The 13,345-nt window shown below is 34.6% G+C and overlaps 1 protein-coding gene across 1 annotated transcript; it reads right to left on the minus strand.

Moving 5' to 3' along the window:
* Positions 1–2,174: 2,174 nt before the first annotated feature.
* Positions 2,175–3,742, minus strand: LOC149180645 (bidirectional sugar transporter SWEET1b-like). Its single transcript, XM_089418208.1, has 3 exons — positions 3,489–3,742; positions 3,211–3,330; positions 2,175–2,726 (listed from the first exon to the last, which is right to left on the minus strand). Exons 1-3 carry the CDS (start codon positions 3,513–3,515, stop codon positions 2,508–2,510), a joined length of 366 nt encoding a protein of 121 aa, XP_089274334.1. The 5' UTR covers positions 3,516–3,742; the 3' UTR covers positions 2,175–2,507.
* Positions 3,743–13,345: the final 9,603 nt, after the last annotated feature.

Here is a 13,345-nt window from a genome sequence, read left to right on the forward strand (position 1 = left end):
TATTGGGAATTAGGATATACCAAGGGAGGTGGGGGCATGAATCATTATTTTACAAATTGTACACTCCTTTAACAAATCATTCAATCTAATAAAATTGGCAAATAGCAAGACCTTATTCACATGACAAATGTACATAGTGATTTTACTTGGAAACGAATCCTAGAGAAAAAGACAAAGCTTATTTTTATTATGATGTAAATCAAAAGCCCCAGCTTTGATTACATCAATGTTTATAAGGACCTACTCACAAGAGGGACTAACCCCTTCAGATCTACACGCACCACTTGTACCACTTGCTCTCATACCATTTGTACTACGCACCACTTGTACCACTTGCTCTCATACCATTTGTACTACCGGTATAAAAATTTAATTTGGTACCACTTGTATCACTTGTATGATACCCAATAGAAATATTGGGAGTGAGAAAACAATTGTTATCTTGGTGTTCTTCTAAAGTAATTAGTGTAGGGAATACAATGGCCATATGAGCGAGAACAATATGCTTCCATTAATATGGAATCATTGTGCACAACTGCCTCTATGACTGTACAAAATTTAGTTTAAAATTTATTCCAAAAGATATCTTTTACAATTTTTGTATCTCTATATATACCACTTTTATCAATGGGGAAAAACTTTCTAATAAGCCCTCTTCACATTAATTGGACTCATACAACTCCGTAAAACTTATTTAACGATGATGAATTGCATTGCATTACAAGAATGATATTTTATCCACCTTGAAGAGCAAAGGTGTTAGAACCCAAACAAAGATTCACACATATCTTCTATTAGGAAATTTTGCACTCACTAACCTCCAATGGAATAATAATTGAAGAACATTTAAAAAAGAACAAAGAAGACATAGTTATACACCAAACAAAAGTCACACTATATTTTATTAATTAATCAATAGTTACATATATCAAAATAGATCACTGATCATAATTACTAAAAATAGCTAACCTAAAAGCTCACAACAATTAACAATGTGTAACACACGTGTAATACACATGGAACTATTACTTCCAAGCCCTTCCCTTAATGTTTACATGTCAAATATTAAAATCACAAATTACAATAGCAATATTGATCTTTGTTTTGTTCATCTTCATTAACACCCACACCCACAGTGGAGCCTCACATACTACCCTCTCTCTCCGCCAAAACTTCAAGCATATCACTTGACTAATTTAACAGCTTGTGACCATCATTGACATACTTGTATGACCAAAGGCTCTTGACTACAAAGAAAAATAATTTGTTATTGAATCACTGTATGGACTTACTTCTATCTATCAAAATGCATTGAATTGCAATTTTCATAGTTATATAATTAAATAGTTTGGGTAGTGTGTATATTGAGAAGTCAATCATACAACTTGACAATTTTTAACATACACAAAAAGATAATTACAATTTTGATAGTTATATAGTTAAATGGTTTTGGTATTTTGTATATTGAGAAGTCAATCATACAACTTGACTATTTTTAACATACACACAAAGATAAATGATAATTGTTAATCTTGAAGCATTTAAAAAACAATTTGACCACCCACATATAATGGAATATAAACATAACCAAATTAGTGATATGTTTTATTGGAACAAAATAACATAACCACTAACTCAAACTATGTTACTTTATTCAATACAAACTATGTTACTTTATTCAATAATAACTTTCAGTTCATCATTACACACTTCAATAATAATAATGACATATTGCAACATAGGAAAACTGGAACCCACACCACAAAGTTTTACGAGGATTTCATACAACTTCATATACATACACGAGATCCCACTCAAAATGTAAGATCTCAACCCTTCAAAATAATAACGATGATGTTCCCTATTTAGCTCTGGATATCACATCTGATCTGGTATGGGTTCAACAATTCCACTAATGGATTCGTCACTAGTGGCAACTTGACTATATCCACATCAAATCACAATAAGGCAATGATTGCTTCTTCAATTAAATAGTAGAACAACACACATGCACACAAAAATATAAACACATGAAAAATACACAATCACCTTCCTGCACTATCTCATATATAATGATTTAAATTTGTAGAATTTGCATAATTATAGCCTCTCATGGTGGAACTAACTCTGATACCAATTTGGAAACACTACCAAAAACAAACATAGTTACACACCAGAGACCAATCACACTATACTTTATTGGTTTATTGATAAAAGCATAGTTACATAAATAAAAGTAGATGACAGAGTAAATCCAATAAAAACTCTCCACCATTAACAACCAACTCGTAATACACACCTATGTTACACACATCTATAACATAGATGTAAAAATTATTTCACAACAAATTATGTTGTTGAACATCATTTCTTATTACTGCACTTTAATTTCCATTCCATTCTCTTCGTTGCTTAATACTACACTTTAATTTCCATTCCATTCACGTTTAATGTCCATTCCATACTATAAGCTTTTGCCTGCCCATAAAATCCCTTTTCCACTTCGCTCATTTAAAAACATATCCCTTTTCAACTTGGCTCATTTGATCAACGCGGCCTTGTTCCTTTTCCACTTGGCTCATTTGATAAACGTCCTGTAGCTTTGCCTCTTTTTCTGGAGGAGGAGACGATGTAGCACTGTCGTTGTTCGTATTCTTCCAGTCTTTGTAAATAACATACAGAATCAACTGCAATGCTCCGAGGAAACTTCCAGACCCATTTGGTACCTGTGGATCCATAAAACCATTGAAAAATTTAACACCTCCATCTCATAAATACAGCGCTAACATAGAGTTACACTAGAATAGAGTTACCCAAATTCGGGTTTTATAAGGATTTTAGGTTGCAACGGTAAAGATTGCAGGTAAAGGCATATAATAGAGAACTGAACGTGTAATGCTTAAAAATATTTACTTTATTCTTTGTTACTTGTAGATTTTAAAGGATAATACACTGAATTAAAAGTACTATATCTACAGCTTTGATTTCGATCATGCTATGCAGTCATGTTTAATGATGTTCTCGGACAAGTAATTTGAATACTTACCTATTTTATTTTGTTATACAATTTTTACTTCTGTAAAAGATCTTTATGATGAAGGTTATTCAATCATGAAACAGATTTTTTTTTATCTAAGTTACCCAAAGGTGAATGTTTATAATTGTCGTGCAAATATATTTATCATCTATGGTAAGTATTGTTAAACGTACATAAACGAATGGATCGTTTCCCAAGAGGCCGAATATGAACCAGGAGGTGCCGCATAGGAATACAAAGAGAGACCGGAAGAACGGCATATACTTTACGCTCTTCGTCTTAATCACCAACCTCTGCACATCATCGAAATCGCGCTTCAGGTCACTTCACATATCATAATAAGGCATAAATGTAAATTGTTGAAAAAAACCGCATTCTCTTGACCGTTATGCTGACTTCAACAATGCTCACTGAAAATTGGTTTTGCTAAAGAGGAAGTAGAGAGATTTACCATTACTGACAGAGGAGATCCGTACATGCAGATGGAGAAGATGGCACAAACGAAGCCGCAAAAGAGCCCAGCTTTGGCTCCAGAAGAGCTAGGACGCGACTTCTTCCTGTGGGATGGGAGCTATATTCTTCAATCTCCGCTTGAGCACATCTTGATAAGGGAACGCGGCTCCTTACGCCTTGCAGAAATTAAACTGATTTAGCGATCCCCAAATTTGAAATCCAAATTTCAGTGTTTAGGCGGGGCGAGTTTTCAAAATTCAAATGAACCATCATTAATGCGTTTGGAGGTTGTACTTGCAGTCGATTCAACTCGAAGCGCGGGGGCAGCAAATTTAAAATTCAAATTAGCCCGCGGAGATCAGGGAAGAATTGATTGCAAATCAGAAGAGTGGTACAATGGCCGGAAAATGAAATTATGAGTTTAGCGAGGTTGCCGAAATACATCCATGCCATGTATGTAACATATGGTCGAGGATGCATGGTTTATGGTTTATGATGCTGTCTGCGGCTGTACCTCTATAGCATTAACTTTGCTATAGAGGTGGAAATAGGATTTGCCTTTGACAAATGGCAGAATGCTTATCTCGTTACCTTTCAATCGAGTTGGCCATCCAACGCATGCCATAATGCACCGGCCGTTAATGAAAATGTTTCTTTGTTCTTCACAGTTTAGGGGATAATATTTATTGCTACTTCATAAGTACAGGGTAAGTAATGATGTTGTTGAATACTTAAAAACGATGAGGTTGTTTTTATGGGGAGTTGAATTAATTTAATTTTAGTGTAAATAAAAATACAAAATTATTAAGTTATAATGTTAAAATAAAAGTTATATGGTTATTTAGTTTAAATATAGTTTAATTAATCTAAAAAATAATAAAAATAAGATTTTATTAGAAAAATAAAACAACTAATAAAATATTGTATTGTTAAATGTTATTATTAAATTTAAAAAAATATGATTGATTAATATGGTTTATATTAACTTATATACAATTTATGGGTTAGTGGGTACATGAGTTTGGACTATTTCGGGTACACTCAAAATCTCTTTGCGAGCTCCCTTGTTGTCAACCACCATGACCAACAAGATGCCATGACAACAGGGTCATTCTCGTTGCCAGCGAGGGCAACATGCCTAGCCCGGGCTTCCCGAGCGAGGCCACCACTCGTCCTATGCCAACGCGACCACCACTCGTCCTATGCTAATGGGACCAGCGAAGAAACAGAGGACATAGAGGCTATTTCTCTAGCTAATTCGCTAGGTACCCTAGTGGCTCCCGCCTCCATGGAATCTATTGTCCAATAGTTGCGACACATACAAATTGGCATTGACATTCTAAGGAATCACACGTATGAAGACCACAATGAGATTGTAGTCTATCTTATTGATATTCAATATAGTCAAAATGCCATTCACTTGGATAACCTTCGATAGAGTCAACGACACACTAAAGACCACCTCTAAATCTAATGAAAATTATTTTGAACCACAAAAAAAACATATATACACTTTAATATATATGTTTATTTTATATATATTTATATGTGTGTGTTTTTTATTAATATATATAATATTTTACAATTAAATTTATTAAAATATATTTTTAATATAATAATAAGAAGTTATGTTAAATTGAAAATAACAAAAAAACAATAATCCATGAAAATGAAAAAATAATAGAAAAAATAAATAAATAACTAAATAAACAAAAAAGTTAAATTAAAAAAATAAAACAAAAAATTAGTAACTAATATAAATGGAAGTTATTAAACCATGGATAATAAACGAAATAAGTAATAATAAACAGAATAAGTAATACCATGCCTGCTATAAGTATATAATAAAAAAATATGTATGTATAAAAACATGAGAAAAAATATAATTAATATAAAATTATTTATTTTAATTTATTAAACTGAAAGTGTGGTTTATATTAGAATTAGAATGGGATTAAGAATATATATATTTTCAATAAAATGATTAGTTGATATTGCAAGTGAAAAGAATATTCTTCCTATAATAAACAATATGAAAAATCTGCCATTAATTTTTCAATTTCTAAATCATCCCCTCTTTATTTTTCTAAATGATATTCTCTTTAATTTATGAAACGTGGCTATCCTGCCATGTCTATTCCTTCGGCATATTGTTCTCCATCGTCTGTTCCGCAGGGAAAAAAAAATCCGTAATGAGGGAGACAAATTGCTTAGGATACCGTACTGTTCTTCGAAGCCTGCAAATTACTTTGAGATATGTGTGGGCATGACCCAAATCATCGACGGGATTACAGTTTGTTTACTTATTTCAGCCAGTACACTTGCATTCAGTTTAGATAGGCTAACGAATACATTCTTAAACAGGTCATGTTTGTGAAATAAATATTTATATTTTTTTTTCTTCCTATTTCCATACACATAAAAATTTCGATTAATAATTTATTTTTTATTTTTTTATATATAAAATTTATAATTTTTTAATATATATATATACATAAAAATTTCGATTAATAATTTATTTTTTATTTTTTTATATATAAAATTTATAATTTTTTAATATATATATATATATATAATTTTAAATAGGAAAAAATTCTTTTTCATCAAAAGTTTGTTATAACTTCTGTGTTCTTTTTTTAACTAAATATAAAATGTATAAAACTTTTTTTTAACTAAATATAGAAATGCATAAAACTACCAATTCTAGAGTATTTAATGTTTCATCTTATAATCTATTCCATTTAGTCATTGTATCAATCTTTATATTGAGTTGCACTCTTTGATGGGAGAGTAATTGGGCGGTAATTTGTTAGAATCTATATATTTTATTTTAACTATATAGGTTATTAATAGACATATGTTATAAATAAACTTAATATTTGCATTTTTATAATAACATGTATATTTTTATTAAATTTAGAGAATTTATCTTTCCTCCAATTTTTTGTTGTTGTTGAGAGATTTAAACCTCAAACTAGGAAATAATGCAAAATATTTGTAACAATCTTTAGAGAGCAATATTACTATTTTTAAACCAAAAATAATAAAGTGTAACCTAACGAGTGATGTTAATTTGGATTCCCTACTTTTATTTTTATCATTTAAGGGTACCCCCAATTTTGTAATATCTTTTTCATATACATTGAAATTGCCTCTCTCCATTCAATTAGTATTTCTAATTTCTCTATTTCTTTCTATTTTTATTATTTATGGGCATCACCAATTTTGCAATAACTTTTTCATATAAATTGTATAGGTTGAAGTTGTCTCTTTTCATTCTACTTGTATTTCAAATTTCTCAATTTTCTAACCTTTTTTTTAAAGATAAAATGTTTTAGTTAAATTGACCAAGCAAAGGTAACTACTAGATTATTACATTTCCTTTATGCTTTCTCAACAATGAATCTAAAAGTGATTGGATGGCCCATGGTTAAGTTGCCTTGTTTCATTCAACTTGTATTCCTAATTTCTCATTTTTCTTCTATTTTTTTTGTTTTGTTTTAAGGAGCAAATGTTTTAGTTAAATTGACAAAGCAAAGGTAACTACTTGACTATTACATTTCCCTTACCCTTTCTCAACAATGAGTCTAAGAATGATTAAGTGGTCAATGGTTAAGTGTTTAGGATGAAAATCAATTGAGGAGCCCTGACAATAAGGATTTATTTTCCTTTTGAGAATGATTCCAAATAGTTTAGAAAAGAGAATAATAACTTTGATGCTTATTTAATTTTCAAATTATTTATATTTTTACCCTTGTGAATAGGAATTACTTTGGAAGTTGTTGACGGTGCTGGACTCGCCAACATTCAAGGGGTCTCCTTGATATGGGGTCCCAATTATACCTCACATCATTTAGGATAGGAGCCACATCTAGAATATAGCGCGATTGTCAGTTATATTAAAGATATGCCTTCACTCTAATTGTCAACAAGAGAGACGAGTGAAAATGTGCCTTTGAAAAGCAAGGGGGTGTGTCTAGTGAGTGTTTGATTGTATGTGTGTCAAAGTTATTTCCCTACAAAGGGAAGGCGAAGTGAGCCTCTAAGAGAGAAGTAGTAGTACCACCCTAGTAGAGACACACATAAAGAAGAAAGATCAATACAACAACAAGCGGAATAGTCCACAGAGGTGCGACAATCATTGCAACCAATGTAACGAGGAATATCTATCTAATATCCAACGGAATAGTCCATGAGGATGCAACAACGATAATAGTAATGAAAACACATTCTCAATATGATAAGTACCAAAATAACCGATATAGTTCAACTACTTTATCACAGATGAAAGTGAAAATGAATTACAAACATTCACACAATAGTCTTACAAACATCCATAATCCATGTATGAAGAACATGCTAGCCCATAGAGCTTCTTACATTAACTAAAAGTTCCAAGACACGTGTATACAATGAACATCACTAGCTCCAATAGTGGAGTGTTTGAGCCACTCCTTACTCCTCAAAAGGACTAGCTTATCTGTCTAATGCCTTGCGGGAGGAGCCAAGGTGAAAAGTCCTTTTCTCTTACAATGAGGGTGTATATATAACAATGAGGAGGTGATGCTTCACCTTCCTCACGACTCTTCATGTACCCTCATGACTGTTTGACTTCCTATGACTTTTCAACTTTACAACACTCTTCATATTCCATACATGTCCTTTGGACTTCCACTTTACAATACATTTTCGAAACAAAAACTACATCATTAACCTGTTGAAGGTGTTAGAAATCCGTCAACCAAGAGGATCGCCCCGATATGAAGTCCAAATCAGACCTCACACTGTTTCGTGTAGAAATCCCATAGGGTATAAAGGCCCAATTGCCAAATCCTTAAAGGTTTGCCTTGGCTCTATCTTTCAGCATAAGAGAGTGATGCAATGGTATCGTCAAACAGCAAGGTGAGTGTGCTTGATGAGTGTGCAACGCAAATGTGTCTAGGTTCTCTTACTACAAAAGGGGGGCAGAAAAGTGAGCCTCTACGTGAGAGGTAATAGTACCACCTATGAAGAGACACACATGAATAGTCCACAATGGATGCAACAGTCATTACAACCAACAAATAAGAGAAGAATTGTCTAACATCCAGCAGAAAAGTCCATAACGGATGTGATGGTTGTTATAACCAGTAAGAAAGGAAATATTTGTCTAGTGTCCTATAATATAGTCCACAAGGATGGGACAACGATAACAACCATTACTACACATTCCCAACGAGATAAACACTAAAATAATTGAAATGGTTCAACTATCTTAGTACATGTGAAATTAAACATGAAATACAAAAGTTCACAAAATAGTATTACACACATTCATAAGTCATGCATGAAGAATGTGTTGGCCTTAAAAGGATTTTGTAATGAAGAAAAATTTCTAAGACACATATTTACATTGTACATCACTAGCCCTAGTAGTGGGACATTGGAGCCACTACTTTCTCCTCAAAGAACTAGTTGGTCTCTCTAATGCCTTGTAGGAGGAAACAAAGTGAAATGTCCTTTGCTCATACAATGAGGGCGTATATATAACCAAGGGTAATGCCTTCCCCTTGTGACTCTTTGAGTACTCTCATGAGTGTACAACCTCCTATGACTTTCACTTTACAATACATTTGATACCCATAATAGTTATGTGGCACATGACAACTCATGACATGACTTGACACGACACTGTTGATATAAAATTCCTTGATGATATCAGAATGTCAAGGCACTATTGTTGTTGAGTGCTTGATGTGTTCTTGGATATGATTTCTCTTCTCCTCTGCATAGCTTGATGATGTGGGGTCTTCAACGATCTTCAATATTGGAAGGTGGTCACAAACTTGTGTCCCTTTATTTTCTCTTGGTAGGTCCACTCATTCCTTCAGCTACAAATGAGTCTTTAGGAATGCTTCCCTCCTTATTCTCCTTCTTCATCATCTCGCCATGATTGGATAGTGTGCATGTTCCTACAATTCACTCATGAAAGTACAAGATCAATATGGAAATTCCCTACTCTAAGACGGTGCATTATTATCCGTGAACTGAGCTTGGGACAAGTCATATGCTGGGAGGTAGGGATCAATGACTATGCATTGTGTAGTTCCAGTTGGCAGGGAAAGAGCTTGGTCACTGAGACTGTGTAGAGCACAACTCAGGCTTGACTGAGGAACTTTTCAGCATAGTCCTCACTGGGTTGAAAAATTGCGCATTGGGCGTTTGAAGTCAGGATTGTGCAGTTAAGGAAGACAATGGTTAATGCAGGATGAGAACCTTGGAGATAGATCTGTGAGGTTTCCAGAGGCAAGGAGGACTATTTAGTAGAGAGTCTTGGAGGGCCAATCTACGCATGTCTTGAGGACAATGAGCTCCAGTTGAGGGAGGGTCACTAGAGGACACATCTGCACAGTTATGGAGGCCAAGGGAGGTTGGGCTCTCTATGAATTGCAGGGTTCCAACATGCAAGGGAAAATATTGAGAACTGAAAGTGTGAAGTGCACAGTTCAAATTAGATTGGGAGGTAAAACTGTACAATTCTGGGGATCAAGGGGGGTCATTGGACTCAAGACTTGCGCAGAGAAATAAAATTGGAGGACAGTGATAATGCATTGCACAGTTACAAGCAACAAGGTCACATCAATAAGGGTTAAGACTGTACAGTGCGCATCTTAGACAAGGCCTGGTGAAGTTGAGTTGCCCAGTCGGGAATATTTTCTGAAAATGGATAAGTACACGAGGGAGATTGACTTGTGATGAAATTTAAATCTGACCACCCACATAACATACTTCGACGACATGACAACATAGACCATTGGAACAAAAATCAAAGTGTTACCACCTATGTTCCTATCTCATGACAGGAAGTGACAAGTGTGACACTTACATTAGGGGAATTTTGAGGTCTAAAATGGGCCTCCTAAGGAAATTATAAATTAATAGTGGAAATAATAAAATAATATTAGATTACATCATCAAATTTTAGAGGGAAAAAAGAAAAACCTATTTTTTCAACTCGTATTTTAAACTTATCTCCCTATGGGTTTACTCAAATTTCGAGTGGAAACACTTGATGGATGCAAAATTTGATTCCTCATCCAAGGAGTACCCATGTTGAATACTTTTGATGGACCCTACTACATGAAAAATAAGAAATACATGAAAAGCATGATCGTGATCATGCTTTTTCATGTATTTCTTATTTTTCGTGTAGCAGGGTCCATCGAAAGTATGCAACATGGGTGCTCATTGGATGAGGAATTCAAATTTTCATAAAACAATTACTCCCACTTGAAGTTTGAGTAAAACCTTAGGTAGATATGTTGAAAATACGAGTTGAAAAAGTAGTTTTATTATTTTATTATTTTTTAATATTTTTACTTTTTTACTCCAAAAATGGTGAATCACCCCCCATGATTTACATCATACTCTTGAATCCTATTGGATATTATAATGTTTATTTTGGTTGTACATTTTTCTTTGGAGGCGCATTTTACACCTCAAAATTCCCCTAATGATATAGACTTTAGGACAACCATGACAACACATGTGCGACAGTGTTCAAGACTTTGTGCATGAGTGTGACATATGTTTACATCGTTAGGACAACTCATATACACAGAGATCGACCTTCGAAACCACCAAAAAAGACCCGCAAACATGACCTAACGGTCAAAACATGCCCAAAGATGATAGTTGATCCAACAAGAAAAAGGGAGAAAAACACTTAGAGGAAACACATGGAATGACTTTGAGTGTTTGCAAACATACATGTCATTGAAGACATAATGATATGAAAATGATAATCAATCCTTCATGCTACACTAAGAGGTGTATTTCAACTTCATGAAATATGGGCTTTGTTTTTCATACCTACCCTCCAAAGGGTTATGAATCATATGGAGCCTTCATGCAGTCCCGATCTTCTGTCATACCCTTGGTTCCTTGGTCTTCTTATATGATAACTATCTTTTCTCCTCAGCTCCTTAAGTATCATCTAGCATGTACTCCTTCTTCATCGCCTTCTTAATAATCTTGGCATAGCCTGATATAATTTTTGTATTTGTAATACACTCATGAAAAGATGAATGATAAACCCTTAGTCTAAGATGTTGCATGATAATCTAGTAACTAATCTGGAACTGATATTAGGTCAGGGGGAGAAGGCTCAGTGTTTAGGATGGACTAAGGGATAAGACTGCACAATGCCCATTGAGGTAAAATTTTGCGTAGTGCCCATTGAGGGACATAACTGTGTGGTTCAAGTAGGGAGTGGTTGTTGTGGGATCAGGCCATGGAGGAAAAATCTGCATAATTTTAAGAGGCAAGGGTGACTGGGTAGTAAAGAGACCTAGAGGAAAAATCTGCGCAGTTCTTGAGGACAGTGAGCTCTGGATGAGGGAAGGTCACTGGAGGTAGTCTCTACGTAGTTTTGGATGCTAAGTGACGTTGGCATTTCTGCGCATTGAGAAGTTGCAATTGGTAAGGAAAAAGCTTGAGGGTTGTAGATGCGAAGTGCGTAGTTTAGGAAGGTTGGATGAGGCTAGGTTACCGGGAATCATTCAGAATTTGGCTAAGTGAGGGATTAGTGGAACTGATGTGAACAATGATAGAACTTGATTGTGACCACACACTTGGACACTTAATGATACAACATAGATAATCCAGAACATACGAAAACATACTTCACTTAATGCAACAACCTTTGTGGTAGCTTACGACAAGTGTGGCTCTAGTGATAGACTTTGTGAGGATAATGACACTTGTGTAATAGTGCGTGAAACTTTGGAAATGAGAGTGGCACATTTCTATATAATGAGAAAAACTCATTTTCACAAAGATTTCCCCTTGAAGCAAACCAAAACTTCCCTTTGCATGACAAGCAATAACTCCCATGCCCAAAGATGACACTTTCTCTATAAAGATAAAAACATGAATGAATCTTGAGATGAAGAAGAGAGCTTGAAATCATTAGCTTACCAATAAGTGACTAAGGAATGACTAATCAAAGGACCCACAATAGGCTCCAAAATTTGATTGTAGGCCAAACTTTTGGAGGGTGTTGCCGCCACTACAACACTCGGCGACACACTCGTAGAATCCAACTTCTCTATTTTGGTTAACTCCTTCTATGCAGGGCCTTGGTTCTTTAGGGAGTATTGATTCATCGTGCAAATTACCTTGGCCTTATCACTTAACCCATGAACATCCAGGGTCCCCTAGATACCTTCTCGGTCGAACACAACATAATATTCATCATAATCACAATGTTTTGAGTTGGGAAGGGTAGTGTAGCTTGCAAGCTTAAGATTTGTAGAGTATAAGTTTTCATCTATGGTGTTACTCTGCTACCAGTAGGCCTAGACAGTACCTTGGCGGAGTCACGTAGGAACACACACATTGCTTCGCTACTGATGAGCCTAGACAATACCCTGATGGAGTTTCTTGCTTCACCTCTCTACACAGGAAGCCTTTCCACTCTTTTGCCTTTATTTATTTATTTAAATAGAATTGTGCATTGGCACTTATTTATTTTTTACTAGAAGATGGATCCCAACTTATTGAGAGAAAAAGAGGTTGTTACTTCAGAGAAGCATATAGAGACCTTTGATTTTGGTTTGCTCATTTATATTTTTCCATTTCTCCTTTTCTACTAGTTGGATAAGCTTGAGAACACCAAAGTAGAAAAAATTGAGTATAGGTGTGAGGTTTTCAGACTAGACTTGAGTTCATGGTTGGACCAAAATTCTCCTTATGGATGGATCGTATTTTCCATTGGAACTTCATCGGCCAAAAGATGTAACCAACACAAGGAAGACGGACAGATGGCTAGCCAAATGCTGAAGTGTCACAAGGCTCTTTATAATTCAGCCACAC

Source organism: Pinus tabuliformis, chromosome 3_2 (genome assembly GCF_031772625.1).
Source record: "Pinus tabuliformis cultivar Carrire ecotype Pingquan chromosome 3_2, CPIR1, whole genome shotgun sequence".
In the NCBI taxonomy this organism is placed as follows: domain Eukaryota; kingdom Viridiplantae; phylum Streptophyta; class Pinopsida; order Pinales; family Pinaceae; genus Pinus; species Pinus tabuliformis.